General features: G+C 37.8%; 1 protein-coding gene and 1 long non-coding RNA gene across 2 annotated transcripts in view; one reads left to right on the top strand and one right to left on the bottom strand.

Moving 5' to 3' along the window:
* LOC128511756 (uncharacterized) overlaps positions 1-10416 on the bottom strand; it is an 83853-nt gene extending 73437 nt beyond the window's left edge. The window contains exon 1 of the long non-coding RNA XR_008356201.1: positions 10066-10416. This is a non-coding gene — a long non-coding RNA (uncharacterized LOC128511756). The remainder of the gene's footprint in view (positions 1-10065) is intronic.
* A 1197-nt stretch (positions 10417-11613) lies between these two features.
* thap1 (THAP domain containing, apoptosis associated protein 1) lies at positions 11614-16088 on the top strand. The gene is made up of 3 exons (XM_053484738.1): positions 11614-11926; positions 13916-14111; positions 14339-16088. Exons 1-3 carry the CDS (start codon positions 11856-11858, stop codon positions 14798-14800), a joined length of 729 nt encoding a protein of 242 aa, XP_053340713.1. The 5' UTR covers positions 11614-11855; the 3' UTR covers positions 14801-16088.
* Positions 16089-19856: the final 3768 nt, after the last annotated feature.

The following is a 19856-nucleotide window of genomic DNA, read 5'->3' on the forward strand; positions in this document are numbered from 1 at the left end:
GGAAAAGTGTTCATCTGGAGACGCGTAATCTCTAAAGACGTAATGTCTGTTTTTTTTTTTTCATTCCATGATCGCAGCGAGTTTAAAGAGGGCTGTGTAAAGAATAAAGAAGTGTGTCGTATTTATGTGCGAGTGTGTGTGTCTATACAGTACGTGTGTGTCTGTGTGCAACGCACCCAGAGAATGACACCCTGGCACGAGTGGACGCTGTTTGACGCGCTCCCTTTCGAAGCCCACACGCTCCAGAGTGACATCACTGGGAGACTATTTGGCAGGCAGGCCGATGCCTGTGCGATGTGTAATGGAAGAAGTCGTCGTCGAGTTGGCCGCAGTGCGCAATCGCACATCTGAAAGTTGTTATCAACTCCGATGACATCAGCCCCTCTTGGCCTGGGCTCGTGCTGATCTCATTTGCCCTGTTCATTCACTCGTTCGTAGCGAGGATGAGCGCGGCCGTGTGCGAACATGTGTTTGTGTGTGTGTGTGTGTGTTTTTCGGTCAGACCACTGGGAGGGAGGTAAAGCAGACCAAAAACACCTTATGATTAAAGGCATCATTTCAGAACAACGTGTCATTTCGGGCACAACATGTCTCCCGGAAAAAGCGTTGCACATTTCGTATCAGGAATAAAGACAGCATCGCTATTGTTATTAGCAGTCCCGACTTCGGCCCGATTATGCATAAGGAACTGAGCAAAGCCATTTCTGTCCTGAAAGACGCATTTGAAAAGAGGAACTCAATGTCGCCTTCATGAGCTTAGCCCACAGGCGCAGGCTGACAGGCTGATTTATTGCACTTTGACTCCAGAAACTTCGGCATCCAAAAGAAAAAAGAAAAGAAAAAAGAAAGGATTAACAAAGCAGGATTTATCAAGCGGAAATATAAGAGGAAACTAGCAATGAGATAATGCGCGGATGACTGCGCGAATCTGCACGGAGACTTCATTTTAGACGCGTTCGTTAGGCGGACCGAGCGTACGAGTGCCGAACACACACTTGACAGACTTGACACGCAGGCGACACTCGACTAGGGTTAAACTACCTGAAACCGCTAGAACATGAAACCGTGCAGGCAGAAAGGTTGAGAAATAGTGCAGAGATAAAATAAATGAGTAAACTGTAAAAAATTATAATAATTATAATAATAACTTAAAAGGAAACAAAAACTCAAGGTCATTTGAAAGACCTTTTTTTCTATACCTTTTCTATACTGTACTTACGTAACCTACACCTTCAGGGTCCAGGTTCGATTCCCGCCTCGGTATCGGTGTTCTCCCTGTGCTTTTTGGGTTTCCTCAGGGTACTCCGGTTTCCTTCCACAGTTCAAAGACATGCTAATTGGCATTCCCAAATTGCCCATCTGCACTGCTTATCCTGTATTTAGGGTCGCGAGGGGGCCTGGCGCCTATCTCAGGAGACTTTGGGCTATCGGGACTATCTCAGGAGACTTCGGGCACAAGGCTGGGTACACCCTGAACATGGTGCCAGTCCATCACAGGGCACACACAAAAGCACACACTACAGGCAATTTGGGAACCCCGATTAACCTAACTTACATGTCTGTGGACTGTGGGAGGAAACCGGAGTACCTGGAGGAAACCCACCAAACACGGAGAGAACATGCAATGAACCCGGACCCTGGAGGTGCCAGACGACAGCGCTAACCACTACTGTAAGCCGTAAACAGAAAAACAATAATTACTCATATATTGTGGTTCTAAAAACCTGAAATATGGAACATAGAATGTAGATTAAATAATATTTATTATACTTTAAACTGGGGCTGGAAACCAGTAAAACACATGGTACGAAAACAGATTTTGCATTCAATCAGTCATTTGTTAATGTAACGTCGGACGCCTTTTCTCGTACTTTTTATCCGTTTATAGTTACGTTTCATTTTTAGGATCCACGAAACAAGTTTCAGCTATGAAGCAGTTTCGTCACTTTAACAGCTTCTTTTTTTTTTATATAGCTAAAATGCAGCGCGTCACATTACAGACAAATCCTCCATCCTGAAGACTTCCAAAAGAAGACTTCTGACACTGGAGACTCCTTCCCTGAATCTACTCACCATATCAAACACTATAAAGTATTCTTCATTAAACAGCATTTTTTTTATCTTGTTTATTTTTTTCAGCCCCTGTGAATAAGTTGTTGCCATAGAAATTACAATTAATATGTGTATTCATAAAGAAATAAAAAAAATTAAATAAAACCCTGCATTGTGCATCATGGGAAAGGAGCTCTTGTGATTTATATTGTGACATCAGGATAATATCGTGTCACCCCGGCGCCCAAGGTGTCGGGAATCGTTCGATCTTGAGGGAGGGCAAGACTGAAAATTACAAAAATCAGAGCGTTTCAGGTAGCGTAACATATATTTTTCGCCGCATGATGACACACAACGCCGTACCAAACAAGAGCAGGCAGAGCCGCGTCCGGCGCACTCTGTCATTACGAGCCGGATCACGGCGTGATGTGTGGCTGTCAGAGGAAAGGGGAAAGGGACGGAAAGGAAAGGGGAGAGCGGACGGAAAAACAAGACAGAAAAGCAGAAAGCTAGTCATTAACGCTTTTGCTTTGAGTATAGCGTGCGTTAGCGTCCGCTCCAGACCAGACATCAGCCTTATAGCAGCTAATAGATCACACAAGCACGCGTGTGAGTGCTTAAACAAATGCTCTGCAAACTACACCCTTTAAAATAAAAAGAGTTTAATATACAGTAGGTATATCAGAATTGAGAGTATTTTTACATTATTATGCAATGTGTATTGAAAGCAATCCAAAAGTCAAAAACTTTCTAGAATTCTTTACAGAATGATTACGGTGATGATGCCACTGACAAAAGCAATGTGCATGGATGGATGAAGAAATTTGAAGAAGGGGAAATCGACAATGAAGACAAACCACGCCGTGGGAGACGGTCAACAGCGACACAGGGGATTTTCAAAGAGGATTCGAGAGTTGGGCTCAACGATGGCGCAAGTGCACGGCTCGTGACGGAGACCATGTTGAGTAGTACCCTTGTACAGGGAAAGAGTAACACTTCATTCATTCGAACCAAAAAAGTTGCACCCACTTTCGCATTACTTTTGGTACAGTCCTCATAATTACAGTTATGATAATGTCACAATGGTCGGTTTTTAAATAGCCTTTTGTTTTAGCTATAACTATAACCGTAAAATAGGTGACGTCAAATAACCGTGACGTCATAGGTCATCGCGACTAACCGTTACTTGCGACGACAGTTTATAAAAGACTCATTATAAAACACAAATACATATCATAAGTTCCAAAGCAAACGGATTAAGTAAATATGTAATATGTCGTTGAAGTAATTATAAATTAATATGCTTGTTCTGGGTGGCACGGTAGCATTGATTCTCACCTTTGAGGGTTCGATTCCCAGCTTTGAGGGTTCGATTCCCACCTCGGGGTCTATGTGGGTGGAGTGTGTGTGTTTGTTGGGTTTCCTCCGGGAACTCCGGTTTCCTTCCACAGTCAAAAGACATGAAGATTAGGTTAACTGGTGTTTCCAAATTGTCCATAGGGTCATATGATGTGTGTGTGTGTGTGTGTGTGTGTGCCTTTTGATGGATTGGCACCGCTTCATACCCCAAGTCTCCTGGGATAGGCTTATACAGAATAAAGCGGTATAAAAGACAACTGAATGCTTGTTCTAATACATTATTTATATTATGACTTTTTAATATAGTTATGGAAGGAGTTATGGAATGTTTTCCAACAAACATTTTAAATGGAGAGGTTTATACCTGCAAGTTAGTTTTTGTTTTTATTATTATTATCATCATCAATAACTTAGGAGAAAAAAAAGGCTGGTGAAGGAACTATTAACGACTATAAAGCCACAGTGAACAAGATTTTTTTTTTGTTGTTGTTGTTGTTGTTTTATGGATCTTTGTTTGGATCTTCCCTAGCATTAAAAGAAACTAGTATGACGTCATACTTTAATAAATAATTCGTTGTAACAGCAGAAGTTCCTTATTTCCAGGGTTGCACCAAAGTTCCTTTAGGTACAGTATAATACTTTAATAAAGTCAGTACTGTAAATATTTTCCCAGAATACCATGCTGCTGTATGAAACTATTAAACATATTTAAGCGTCATACTGTTTTGAAACGCAGCATTTTTTTCCCCCTTCTTTTTTCAAATCACAGCAAATCTTTAGTGCTTTTACTCGGAACTCACGGAGCGCCGAAATAAATAAAGCAGGTTTTGAAAATCCCTCACCATACACCGAGTCTCGGCGGTGCAGGAAGGAGTGAAGAAGCGTGGTGAAGGAAGTGCTCATTACGGCATTTCTATGCCCACCAGCAGTGGTTTTGGAACAGAGCCAGCGTGGCACTGAGTCAGCCTTGTTACTGCGTAATCTACTAATGATCGTTTCTTAGACCTCGCTACTCAGATGAATGAGGACAACTTATGCAAATCGCACGCAGATAATATTGTTACGGCCACTGTCACAACCGTTGCGCTAAGACGCACACGTGCACCCTCACATACAAAACTAAACAGATTAAATGACGGGCCTCTCCGGAGAACTCGTCTTCACTGGAACGCTCAGTCACCTTATAGGAAGTGAAAGTTTTGGCTCTGTAGGCAAACACTGGTGCCAAGAATTCAGGGGATATTCATGTGCCTTTTCATTTTACAGTTACTCATCGGGGATATGGTTTTACGAAGACACTTGCATTACTCTTTCGTGGGGTTTTTTCCTTTGAGTTGTTTATTACTTCAGTTAATTCTAAGTTAAAACCCCTTAACATTTGACCTCCTGGGTTAACATGGAGGTATTTTTTAAAAGCGGTTCCCTTTTCGAAAGGTCAGAATTGTCTGTGTATTCCCACATTATGTCATTGCTACTATAGCCATTATACATCATTGCTTTTACTTTTATATATCATCATAACTGTTATTGTTTATCATTATGATCGTTGCTATTATGTCATTATATTCTAATCAGTATACAGTATGATAATAAATTCCTAACTATTATTGACATTATTACTGATAGTTTATGCATGATCCTTGCTTTTATCATTATTTATCATAACAACTTATATACAGTATAAAAATACATCATTTTACCATTACTATTATTATTTGTATTTATATCATAACACCGTACATTATTGTACATTAGGGATGGGAATGTCTGAGGTCCACCCGATATGATATTATCACGATACCCATATTTAATTTTAAAATTACATAAACTGCCCCATTAAAGAATCACAATACGTAATTGAATCTATTTTTCGTTGTTACTGTACGTTATACATGTCATTACTGTCATCATTAAAATTACTATTATATATCATCATGGCAATGACTGTTAGTAGTGCTATTACAGCAATTTATAAGACTATTTTTATAACTATTACTACTGTATGCCATTACTGTCATTATTAGTTAAAACTGACTTTGTGTTATACTGTCAGATGTTATTATTACTATATTGTTACTATTTCTAGTGCTACTATTTAATTGCTGATTATATATCATTATTACTATAATTATCACTACTGTATGTCATTACTGTTATTATTTCTCACCAATAGTAGTGCTTTTATGTTACTACATTATTACTATGTATATCATAATGTCATGTCATTCCTGTCGTTATTGGTTAATATAAGTAGCGCTGTTAAGTAGTCACTATTACCTATACTATTAGACGTTACAACTACTATCAATACTATTTGTTAACGATATATACCACCTCATGTCATTATTACTATTTTCACTGTGAGTCATTACTGTCATTATACATTACTATCACTAGCAGCAGTGCTATTATTCCTTTAATTCTGTTACTATAAAAAAAAAAATCCATATTACATCTATAATACTCTATTTTATCATGGTCATTATTCATTATCATTATATTATATTATTTGGCATCATTACCACTATTACTCCTGTATGTCACTACTGTCATTATAATAGACACCATGATTACTAATACTACTGAATGTCATTACAGTCATTATTCATTATTATCAGAAAGCTGTTATACTGTTAGTATAAGACATCATCATCACTATTATTACTCTGTCATTACTGTCATTATTTATTATCATTATACTCAAAGGCCGCATTTATACTATTACTCTTGTATGTCATTATTTAGCACTGTTGCATTTACTAGTTATACTATTAAAAACCATGATTACTATTACTAATAATAATGTCATTACTGTCATTATTCATTATTATGAGTAGTGCTGTTATATCATTACTGCTCACACTATAAGACATCGTTATCATTATTATTATGATATATCATTACTGCCATTATTCTGTACTACATGTAGTGCCATCATGTCATTACTTCTTATACTATTAGACAGTATTATTACTATAACTATTATATCTCATGAACGAACCTTTCACTATAAGTAGTACTCTTACGTTATTATTACCTATACTAAGAAACGTCATTATTACTATTACCACTATATGCCATTATTCATTACTATTAATAGTGCTTTTATATCTTTACTCCTTATACTATATGACATCCTTATTATTCTATTTAATACTGTATGTCATTGTGGTCATTATTCCTCACTAAAAGTAGGGCTATTATTTCTTCTCCTGCTTCTTCTTCCTTGTTACAGCCACCAGTGGCTCTCACTCACTCCCACTGCTAGGCTTTGTAGAGCTATATATATTCTATTAGATGTCATTACCGACATCATAATAAATTCTATTAATATTGCTATTATGTCATGATATTTTATTAATTACTTTAATAATAAAAATAATAATTATTATTTTTAAAAAATCATTATTACTACTATAATTATATCATAATATAAACAATTGTAACAAATTCTTTTATAAATGATTGTATATATTTTACAAACTATTAAACGTATAATTACTACAATTACTATTACTTCAATATTGTCATTTTTTCAATTACTGTTATACATCATTATTACTATTATTACAATTATCCTCATCATCATCATCATCGTTGTTAGACATTACATAGTTACAGGCTGTAGTAGTTCCTCAGACCCAGGCAGAGCTTCTGGCTCGCTCCAGTGCAACCCTGACAAAGATAAAGTGCTTACTGAAGATGAAGGAACGTTCATATAAACACTGTAGTAAAAAAAAAGCAACAATCAGACAGGCGTCTTTCTAAACGTGGGATACGAATAAATCAAAAACCTTTAACTTTTTTTCTAACTATTTCTTCTGTTGATGTTTCGTGAGGATTGATGGGTCTTGCTGACTTGTTACAGTATACATCGAGCTTTCGTTATTAACTCATCTATAATAAATACTACAAAACAGAAAAGCGGTACGTTCCCTTTCTTTTTCTCTCTCTCTCTCTCTGAGAATGCTAGAAAGAAAAATACGAGCTTAGATTCACGGGGCCAGGGCTCATCTGAAGGTAGCGTGATTTACACATTTGATAAGCGGTGCTGAAAGATCATCGCGATAGCAGAAAACTCATGTGCTCAAGGCAACCTCATACGTAAACCACAACCTCTTGTAAGCCTTTCACTGCAACCTTTATGTGCGCTACTGTAAATGTACGCGAACGCCGAACCTCACCAATACGGTCTGCTTAAGCAACCTCACGGCAGGTTTTTACCTTCTCACACCCTCACAACATCTTTTCTGAGAAATGTTCTAAGTTTGAGTACTGCATGTGCGCCTCCACGCCAACGCAGCTAATAATCAGCCTTTCCCTCTGACAGTAACGGCGTCTGTTTGATGGCGTTATCGGTGGTAATTCCTAGTGTAGGTGGGTATTACTGTAATTAGGTGTCAATAGAGACATGCAAATTAATATGTGATAAACCCGAAATAGCACCGGCAAGCGGCTAATCTTCGCCATTTCCACCCAGTCGCTTCGAATCGCACGGATTTAGAGATTTTTTCGACATTTTTAGTTCAGATGGGAACAATTATCGTGGAGGATTTCGAGAACCTCGGAGTGAAATAGGTCACGCAGGAAGGAGTGTTCGCCCTTCTCTCTCTCACTCTCTCTCTCTTTTCTCCGTCTTTCTGGACAGATTCGCATCAGCTTACTTTCGAAAGGTCTGATCCTGTGTTGTGATGAGGAAAGTTTAATTAGGGTTTCAAAACAGTTGTTTCAGCTGAGTCATGTGTCTGAATGTAATTTTCTGTAATTTATTTAATTTCTTCTTTTTTTATATTTAATAGCCCTAGCCATAAACTATATGTGTGAGAAAATGTGTGGATATGTTACCCATAATGCACTGAGCAAGTTCGTTCATTTCCAATATGTTTAATACGTTTGAATATAATAAGCTCCCAGTTTTTATATATAGGATCTCAGAGTAACACATGATGTAAAGGCCTTCAAAATGCATTCATAACACTTCCTTTGAAGAATACATCATATTTGGATGTCATAACAGTTTTCTACATATTACATATTACACATACTCATAACGTCATAGCTAAATTAGAAAATTTGGCCTTCGTTGAAGATTTATAGAATGAATTTGAAGGGTATCGACTTCATGATATTCATAACACATTAATAACACTTTATTTAAGTGATGCCTATATTAAGGATTAATAACACATTTATAACACTTCATTTGACAGCAACTTCTATCCCGGTTTTATAACAAACGTTAACGCTTGTGATTTATCCAGGGTTTTAATGCATTACTAATGCAAATTAATCATATGATCATGTTTGACCCTGATGGCTTTCCATAACCACTGATAACTGTGTGATAACTGCATGTTTAACGCGGATAATAAGGAAACCAGGAGTTCGCCAGGAGTGCTGAACGGCAAGTTTCATTATAAAAAAGCTTCTAGATGGACATTTTGATAAACCAAAGCTGTTTGCCCTGAGCGACCTTAAAGGGGAACTATTTTTACCACAATACATTACCTGTAAGATGTGGAAGTGGTGGCTCAGGTAGCTAAGGCTCTAGATAGTTGGTTTCCTGATCTGAAGATCTGGGTTAAAGCCCAGGTGAGTGTATATATATATCCTGACACACAAGCACACTTACTCACACTAAGGGGAAATTAGAAAATCCAACTAATCTGCATGCCTTTTGACTGTGCAAGAAAACCAGAGTACGAGGAGGAAACCCACCAAGCACGGAAAAAACATGCAAACTCCATGCACACAAACTTAAGCCAGGAATTGAACCCTTGAGGACACAGCGCCATCATGCTGCCCCACCTGGGACATTCATAGTTCTTTAATTAAGGTACCTACTTTGTACCTACCATTTACAACACATTCAGAACACATTAATAAATGAAACATACACTGGAAATAATAAGAAGACAAACTACACAGAATAATAATAATAATAATAATAATCATTTAAAAAATCATAATAATAATTAAAGATTTAAGAGGGCCATTCTTGTAAGCCTGGTTTAAAAAAAAAAAAAAAAAAAAAACATCCTTTAAATGCAGAGAATTAAAGCTTGTGTTATACTGCCCCCTTGTGGTGTAAAACGGACGTGTTTAGAAAAGTGACTATACTATATTATACTATTATATTATAAAACATTTAAAATGTAAATTACTTTAGCAGGCAAAATTTTTGCTTTCTCAAAACAAACGAACAAAAATCAAAAATAAAAACGTAATTTTTCAGCAACTGGACGAATAAACAAGTCAAATAATGAGCACAACATAGAAGAAAAGTCATATCATATCAGAAAGATGATAAATTTTATCAACAGATGTTAACTGATGCTGGCTTTGCTTTCATCCCTTCATCAGTAAATCTGTAAATACTCTACTTTAGCATCCTTTTGTTCTCTAATTTATCATATTATTAAAAATGTACATCAATCAGTACATGCACTACCACAAGAATATCCACTTAATATCAGCTACAGGTGCAAGTTTCTGTACCACAAAAACATCCTTGTACACTCTCATGCTTTGGTTTAAACTCTATATTCTGTAATCCTACCACAATAAAGACTGAAAGATAAAAATATTGAAAAAGAAATTACATCCTTTACACTAATCATTATGCATGAAATGTTTAGTAACAGGATATCCTACCTGTCTTGCACTTCAGATGAAGCGTATTTCCAATACAAGCCTAATTCTGTCGAAATGAACTCCATGCCCTGAATCACTTTGAGCAGCAGTATGTCGCACTGTATACGCCTGTCAACAAACACACTACCTTCTGCTGTCACGTGTATCTCTAGTACACTAGGTTTCCTGTTTAGTTCTGTATCTCATCTTCCTGTTTACACCACAATCACAAACCCACCAGCCAGACATGAAGCCACAAGGGCTTATGCACAGGCGAGAAGAAATTGTCTAGGAATTAAGTCGATGCAAGGTCTTTATAAATGCTAGATGCATTAGTCATACCTGTACATTTGACGCATCAATCATGTGAGTCTTTAGTTGGTATGGATTAATTGCTCATCACTGAATGGAAACACACACACACACAGTTTATAATTTGCACACTGTATGTTATAAATATTTGAATATTGAGTGCATTTAATAATCCTATAAAATTATTTAGTTACTTTAAGTTGTTTGTATTATTGTAATTATATTTATTGTAGTAAACATATTAATATGTTATACTAATTATGTCCAAATAATTGTCAGTCAAAAAGAAATTTTTGCACATGCACACACACACACTTTATAATTTGTACACTGTATTTCAATATTGTATGTATTTACTATTTTTTTATAGTTATTTAAGTTTTATAATCATTAAGGTGCAAGCACTAACATTATAGCAGTAATGATGCTCTGATAGTGATAATGTCATGTGAAGGGCCCTATTGTTCTTCTCTAATGTTTTTTTTTGTTTCCAGCATCCGGGGCTTTTAGGGGGTCTAAGCATGCTCTAAAATTTCTGAAAATCAGCACATAGGATGGAATCTGCTGCCATTGGGATGCCTGAGTGTCTGGCCCCCTGAGCAAGTGTGTTTGCTGCATAGCAGATATACATGTAAAACTGTGTACACATTTAGAGCTGAACAAGTCAGGAACTCAGTTCTTTTGGGTTGTTTGCCAAACGCACCCAATGAAATTTGATAAACTTGTCATAGGGGATTTATACGATTGCCTTAAACGTATGCCAAAAAGTGGTTTATAACTTCCTGAGTGTTCAAGATTCACTTGTTTAAGTCTTGAGTGACATCATAAAGTGATGCTTTTTTCCAGCATCCAGGGATTTTAGGGTCTTATCATTGCTTTGCAACTATATATATCATTTTGTTTATAGTTACTTGTTTAATTTTTTTTTTTACAAAAAAAGTTATTTGTTATTTATTAAATTTATTGTAGTTAACATATTAATGTTTTATTCTAGTTATGTCCATCAAGAGGAGCCCCCCCCCCCCCCCACACACACACACACAGTTCATAGCTTGCACACTGTATTTTATTATAGTCTCACTATTTTAAACAGTTAAATATTAAACATATTTACTAGGTTTTAAGATCCTCCCCCCTTTTTTTACTTATTGTATTTATATTTATTTTACTTAACATATTCATATTTTATACAAGTCATGTCAGTCAAGTAGAGAACGCACGAGCGCGCGCAAAGGAGAAGGAAGAAGCGCGCCAATCAACTTCGAGACCCGTGTCACGTGACCCGTACATCCCATCACCGCCATCTTGAATCCTGGCAACCAAAACGCCACCGCCGCGAGTCTTGCGCGTGCGCACGATTTAGACGCATGCGCACTACAAAAAGTACAGTGAGTAACAGCTGTGTTCTGAGAGGACGAATAAAAACAAGGTTTTTTTGGGGGGGAGAGATAAAAAAAAAAAACGACTGAAGACAAGTCGTTGACAGGGCCGATACGAGGATGGTGCAGTCGTGCTCGGCGTACGGGTGTAAAAACAGATACCATAAAGATAAGGACATTTCGTTTCACAAGTAAGTCGGAGTTCGCGAGCTCACCGTGAGAGAGTCGAGGCTTGTCCGGTGTCTTTTAGATATCAAGAAGAGAAGAAAGAAAAGAAGAAAGAAGGGAAGGAAAGAAGCAGACAGCTGGACTCCAGGAGCTGGAAACTCTGTACATCTTGTCCTGTGAATGTGTGACGTGTCTTGGCTTACTCATCACTTTCTCATTATATTTCTAACTCGGGTGCAATCCCAATTCCTCCCTGCCAAGTGCACTAGTGCACCAAGGTGTGGAATAAGTGTGCTTCCTAGTGCACTCCATCTCCAGGTGCACTAGGAAACCATTTGGAATTCAGCCAAGACACCTTGTAATTCTTTTTTCCACTGGAAACATCATTGATTTTCACATCTTCTCTCCTTGTCCATCTGGCTTTTATCCAGGTTTCTTTAAAAAAAAAAAAAAACATCACGGAATATGGATTGGTTTCTCTAAACACTCTGGCGCTGTCCTGTCCAATGTTTCCTGTGACAACTATGAGTATCATCTGATGTTTGCTCCTGATTGACGTCCTCTTTCCAGCCAAGCCACGAGGTGAGTATCTGTCTCCATATGATGATGTCAGGCATGGCCGGTGAGTATCCCGAGAAGGCTGGACGTGAGACAGATGTTGATGGGACGCCAGATCGTAACATGTGTCCCATCTCATGCACTGTTGTGCAGCAGAAGAAAAGTGAGAGCATGAAGGATTGCCACACGGACATGCGAGAACATTCCCACAGAGTTCAGGATCGATTCTCCACCTCACCCAGAACATGGATTGGTCTCTAAACACTCTGTTTTCCAGTTTTTCTTGTGAGTATAAAAAGATGTTTACTTCTGATTGACATACTCTTTATAGTCAAGCTGCGAGGTGAGTATCTGGCTTAAAGTGATGATGTCCGGTAAGACAGAACAAGATGGACATCGGATGCCCTTTGTGACGCAACCAGCCCATTTGTAATCCAGGCCTGGGACTGGCATTTTCATCATGTTTTATGACTTTTTTTATAGTTCATGCTGTTAAATTACACCAGATTTACATAAATTATCTGATAATTACAATTACAGCTTTTCACACATCAAGCTCCTTCTTTGTCTTTCGGCTGTTCCCTCTCAGGGGTCACCACAGTGAAGCATCTGCCTCCACCTAACCCTATCCTCTGCTTCCTCCTCTCACCCCAACTAACTTTATGTCCTCTCTCACCGCATCCATAAATCTCCTCTTTGGTCTTCCTCTAGACCTCCTGCCTGGCAGTTCCAACCTCAGCATCCTTCTACCAATATGCTCACCATCTATCCTCTGAACATGTCCAAACCACCTCAATCTGGCCTCTCTGACTTTATTCCCAAAACATCTAACATGGGTTGTCCCTCTGATGGACTTATTCTTGATACTATCCATCCTTGTCACCCCCAAGGAGAACCTCAACATCTTCATCTCTGCTACCTCCAACTCCGCCTCCTGTCTTTTCTTCAGTGCCAATGTCTTTAAGCCATAAAGCATCATTGGTCTCACCACTGTCCTGAACACCTTTTCTTTCACACATCAATCTATCCATCTCTAAATGATGTCAGACATAAGGCTGGACTTGATACAGGAATACACCCTGGATGTTGATGGGACACCAGATCATTACAGGCATCCCATCTCATTCACCTTTAGTGAGGCCAATCCAACGACTGGTTTGGTTTTCTGTGAAGCAGAAGGCACCTGAGGACATAAAGGATTCCCACCTAGACATGCGATCACATGGTGCTTTAATTGAATTTTTAAACTGCCAATTGAATTTTTGAACTCCCACAGAGATTGAACCGAGGACACCTGATCTCTTTGACGTGACACCGCCTGCTATGGACTACGTCAAACAGACCGAATCTTATACATATTAAACGTTTCTGCTAACTAGGTCTTCGAGTCATTGCAGGTAGATCATACGAATTTGAGTTCTGACTATTCTTTCTTCCTTTCTTTCTTTACGTAGATTCCCTCTGGCGAGACCCGACCTGTGCGGGAAATGGGTGGCGGCGATGAAAAGGTGTAATTTCAAACCGACGAAATACAGCAACATCTGCTCCCAGCACTTCACCAAAGACTGCTTCAAACGAGAATGCAACAACCGGGTGCTGAAGGAAAACGCAGTGCCTTCCCTGTTTCATTTAAATAAGATACAAACGGAGGTGAATTTTTGCTTAACTATTTAAAAAAAAATTTTTATTAAAGCACCATGTGATCATACAACGGGAGTGAGTGCTAAAAAAAAATAGGTCCTGATGTTTCCTCAGTGAACGTTTTAATTTGTCAGGAGTAATTTTCTAAGACAGGCAGTAATTCCAAAATACAAGGTTGTGTAGACTTTTGCACACCATATAAAAAAACGCTAATAAGTCTCTTTGTCGTCTTTCAGGCTGAATCGCCAGACGGAGCCATGTCTCCTGAGCTGAGCTTCTCCCTGCCCTCACCCAGTTCCCACACCCCAGAACCTGACATGGTGCAAACCCCAGAACCCCGACCCTCCTCTCCAACCCCTATGTCCGTCCCGGGTCCGTCTCCGTCCGCCCCCGTGAAAGAGGAGGACCCTCTGCGGGCGAGTGCCTTCGTCTCGTGCGACCACAACTACACGGTGGAGGACATCGTGCAGCAGAAGAAGCGAGTGGAGCAGCTGGTGGAGCAGCTGAACAAACTGCGCAGGAAGCTGAAGACGCTGCGGCAGAAGTGCAGGAGGCAGGAGAGGCAGCTGGAGCGTTTCCGAGCCATGGAGGAAATCCCGAAAACTAAGAGCGAGCTGGAGCTCGGACAGAGCTACGTCATCTTGCCGAGAGAACTCTTCACTACGCTTAAGGGCATTCACACCGTCGAAGGGTTGTGAGGCTCAAATCGTATCAATTAGTCTAGTACGCGTACGCAGACGAGATTTTATTTTACCATAACAGGACAGTTTTTTTTATGGTTTATGGTACTAACCATGAATCTGGTTTGTTTTTGCCTTTTTTATTATTATTATTTTTGAGATCAAGCAACGTTACATACTGTAGCTAAAGACTAAAGAAAACAGCTACTCAAATCTGTTAGAAGCTTTACATTTTAATATTAGTATAATATTATATAATACCAGTCATCTCTTTCAAAACTACATTAACAGAACAATTTCATTTTATTTCATGAGGTCTAATGAACATCATCAGATTATATATTACCTGACATCCTGGAAGCTCCGCCCACTTCCTCTTACCCTTACAGTAGTTTCTTTTCTGATATTCTTGCTATTAGTTTTGTGTGAATGTGAACAGACAGGGTTATTAAGGTGAAATAAGTTTAGAAGTTTATCAAAATGTGTTCGATTCGTACAATCATATAGCAGCGATCAAACAAACATGCAGTACTGTGCAAAAGTCTTAGGCATTGTTTTGTTTTTGAACAAACTTTGTTACATGTGATTATTTCATGACTTTGTTATTAAGTCATGACATTTAAAAAAATGTCTTAAAGGAAAAATATCTTTAGGCCAAAAAAAGAAAGCAGCATATTATGTAAAAGTCCAAAAAAAGAGGCTTTTTCTGCATAAAAAAGAAGCAGGTTAGACAAAGTCCTCACAGTGTTCAGTAAAGAAAGTAAAACTAAGCAGATAATTTCCTTAAAAAATTTAACTATCTAAGACTATATTTTAAGCAAAGACTCGTCACATAAAGTAGTATTTTTAATGTTGTTGTTTTTTAAGACACCCTTTTCTAGAGCAAGTTATTTGCATGTGCCTAAGACTTTTGCTCAGTACCTTGTATAATTTAATGTCACCAAATATATTTGGCAGCAAAAGCAGCACTTTTGCAAAGAAGAAAGAAAAGCTAAACGATTACTCGGCAAGTTATCCAAAACGCTGCCTTCTCTCATTTCAATCGTCTCAAACTGTTTTACAGTTTCTAAGCAATTTGTAAAAGTTGTGTGTGCAATCCTTTATTAGTCTTTAATCAGCATGAGGAATGTAAATGGTCAAATAGTCAATGTGAGGATATTAATAGTAAAAAGGTTTAGCTAGAGGGGATATACTGTTGCACTTTATGAGAGAGAGAGAGGGATTGTTTAAATGACACATCATTATTCCTTGGTTTGGCAAATAATGGATCACTCATTGAATCCTCCCCCCACGCCCCCCCCTTTTTTTTTTTTTGCCAGTCCTCTATAATCCCTCAGGTGGTGTTCCCTAAACTATTCACTGGCAAGAAGCGCAAGATCATCGGAAACATTGTGACACTTCGCAATAGAAGTGGATAGAAATAGAATCGCAATACAAATAGAATCAGCACCTACTGTAGCTATCATGATAATATTGTATCAGGTGGCCCATGGTGATTCCCATAAATATATAAAGTATTCTATAAGTTATTGTTGCACATAAAGTGAAAAAATTTTGAGTTTTTTTTGTTTGTTTGTTAGTTTAAATTTTAATGATTACCACTCATGAGAAAATATAAATCCACTATCACAAAATAGTACAATATTTCCTAAGATTGAAAAACAAAGATGTTCATGTATGTACACACTTGATTATGCAGTATGTACCGTATATGACCACGTAGAAGCTACGCTTTACACGTTTCATTTTAAATAATCCTGTCCTTTAAGTCTCTGAGTACTCGACTACAGATTTGCCTGACCTGACCTCCTGCTTTGTTTTGTGTTGTTTTATAAATTTTATGCTGCTTTCCTTGTTTCATGTGTTATAAAAGTACATAAAGTTACATGCTCACTTTAAGCAGGTCATACATAGTGTTGGACTGGGACGTTCACTTTCGCAGTTCACATTTTTTTGGGTTTTGTTTGTTTGTTTTCCCACAGTTTCAGTTTAACCTTGTCAGTACAATACAAATCTCTAAAATGTTGATAAGTTTTGAACAGCGAGTAAACCAGATGACACTTCTTGAAGGAGCAGTGTGTAATTTTTGAACATGGTTTTTAGACCTTTAATCGTTTTAGCACTTTAAGGAATCCATCGAAAAATTCATACAAATAAAAATAAAGTTTACTCATTCTGGAAATGTTGTTAGTTTCAAGCTCCAGTTTTACCTTTTTTTTCTGGCCCTGAAACATGTTGCTTAAAATTAATATTTAGCTTTTTCTTTTCTCCTTAAGATGCAACTTGTCAGACATGATTAGATTGGTCAGAGAAAGAGAAAAGCTTGCCATTGTGTTGCTATTTTCCTCTCAGCCATAAGATGGCGCTGACATGTTACAAACTGCTCCTTTAAAATGATGTGGGAATGCTGTTAGAAAAATTGTTCTTTCTAAGATGTAATACTTGACCTTCAGCTGTACAGTACATTGATATCTCATATGCTGGAAACTGCTTAAAGATTCTACGAAAATGCTGATATTTGTGATAAATCCTGATTTATACGATTGTAAACAGCTGTTTGTTTTCTTACTTTAATATATTGTTGTTAAAACGATGGACTGTAGCGACATGCTGCCCGGAGAACACTCCGGCTCATATGAACACAATTATTAATAAAAGTCATGTTTTTTTCTGAGCAAACTAGATTGAGTTACAGTGCAACCTCAAGGACTTTTTCTGCACTTGATATTTTATTGTTCCTTAAAAATGTTTAACTGAATGAAAGCCATAAACACACAGTACTTGTTTTTCTGGTTATGGTTAAAAGACGTGGTTTCCAGCTGATTTGCTCAGATCTCATTCCTGGTTTTCCATCTGTTATGAAAGAGACCGATTGTTCAGCAGTTCTGCTTTAAAGAGTTGCTTGGTTGTTTTTTAGTTTTTTAATGTGATTTTTTTTTTTTTTAAGTTTCATAGCATACAGTTTATACAGCCTAAACTGTGGCAAAAGTTTGGGCAAATTTAATGCCAGCACCCCTGTGCACAAAGTGAATTCCATGATGCGTTACAGTTGGAGTTAAATGTCTTACCCAAATCCCTGACTTCATCCCCTCTAACTTTCTCTGGAATATAATTAAACACCGACTGCACCTCAGGCTTCTCCCCTAACATCACAGACCTCTATCCGACCTTAAATATTTAATTAATTTAAATAAGGAATGGAATAAGAATATAATAAATTATACAATATCGAAAACATTTAGCTGTAAAACGTACATTTAATTTACAGTGAATTTAATCTAACTAAAATTATGTCTAGTCATAAGCATAATAGTGTACAAAGTATATTTGCACATGTATTTTCTTACTAAAATGTATTGTAATGCACATGTATTTTCTTACTATTTTTTACTTAAATGATTGTTGCTTATGATGTAGATTTTTTTAAGCTTCTAACATAATGCAATTTACAAATAAGACAAATTATTTAATGTTTTTACATATTAGAATAACCTTTACATATTTAACTAAACCTTAAAATATGTCGGCATCTACAGTATAGCACACAATGCAAACAGTAGTTCTTTTAAATATGGGATATTTAATGAATATTTTGAGAACATTTACACTATTATAGTGCATATTATACATTATTACTGTATTATTATTATTATTATATAAATTGGGACTGGAGTAATAAAGAGAGTGGAGTAAATAGAGAACTGTGAGAACTGTATTGGTTTAAACTTTTAAACAGCATTCGTGAATGTTTTAATGAGTTTTAAATTAATATTCATATATGAGTATGAACAATCTTGATTAGAATTTAAAAACTGCATTAAGACATTAATTTAACCAAGATGTACTAAGGAATAACTACTGATGTTTTTACTTATGTTGATATGACAGACATGTGCGTGCAGAGGGCGTGGCTAAGGGTGCTCGAGCACCTGCCCTCTTACCCCTTGCTGTCCAACTTTTTTTTTTTTTTTTTTGTGAAGTTCTACCTGTGAGCCTCATTAAAAACAATATAAATGGACTTGGGAAAAGGTCATGTGATCTGATGAGTCCAGATTGAGCCTATTTCAGGGTGATGGACACATCAGGGTAAGAAGGGAAGTTCATGAAGGGGTCATTTTTTTTCTCACTCACTCACTCTCACTCATCGTCTATACCGCTTTATCCTGTATTCAGGGTCGCGGGGACCTGGAGCCTATCCCAGGAGGCTTAGTTCACACCCTGGCCATGGTGCCAATCCATCGCAGGGCACACACACATATACATTCACAAACTACGGGCAATTTGGGAACACCAATTAGCCTAACCTGGATATCTTTGGACTGTGGGAGAACACCAGAGTACCTGGAGAAAACCCACCAAGCACGGGGAGAACATGCAAACTCCATGCACACAAAAACGGGAATCGAACCCAGACCCTGGAGGTGCAAGGCGACAGTGCTAACCACTACACCACCGTGCCGCTTGGTGCATTTTTTAATTATTCTTTAATATTTTCTAACGATACTTGCCATGGGTTTATTTTTGATTATGTGCAGGAGGAGTTAACCATGATTAATAAAAAGATAGATTAGAATAGAAAAGTATGCCTCTTCAGATGAGGACATGGAGACGAGCTGGAGAGAGAGAGAGAGACATTGAGAGACTATAATGCACCTGATTATGCTGTAAATTATTTTGGTGCATGGTTTACAGTTTAAAAATTTGTTCTCCTTTTTAAACTGTAAGCGCTGATAAACTGAATGAATTGTTTTTTCTGTTCCGAGAAGGAAACGGCGGCCCCTAAGCACAGCTTACCTATTGTGAACAAAAGAGAAGTGCACAGCATGTGTGTGTGTGTGTGTGTGAGCTGTTGAGACTCGGCCACACCAACCCTCAGTAGATGACTGCTTTGTCTTCACGCTGCAGAAGTGCAGTTCATGTTCAGACTGGCCTGGTTATGGACGACACAGCGTTTACCTTCATTTTTAAAAATGGACCATCAGCTTGTGCTTTTATAGGAGCCATGGTCTGTGCGTCTAATCTAAAATGACACACAGCGACACACATCTTTACGTCAGATTAACGGCTTTCACAG

This window comes from Clarias gariepinus, chromosome 24 (assembly GCF_024256425.1).
Source record: "Clarias gariepinus isolate MV-2021 ecotype Netherlands chromosome 24, CGAR_prim_01v2, whole genome shotgun sequence".
NCBI lineage: Eukaryota > Metazoa > Chordata > Actinopteri > Siluriformes > Clariidae > Clarias > Clarias gariepinus.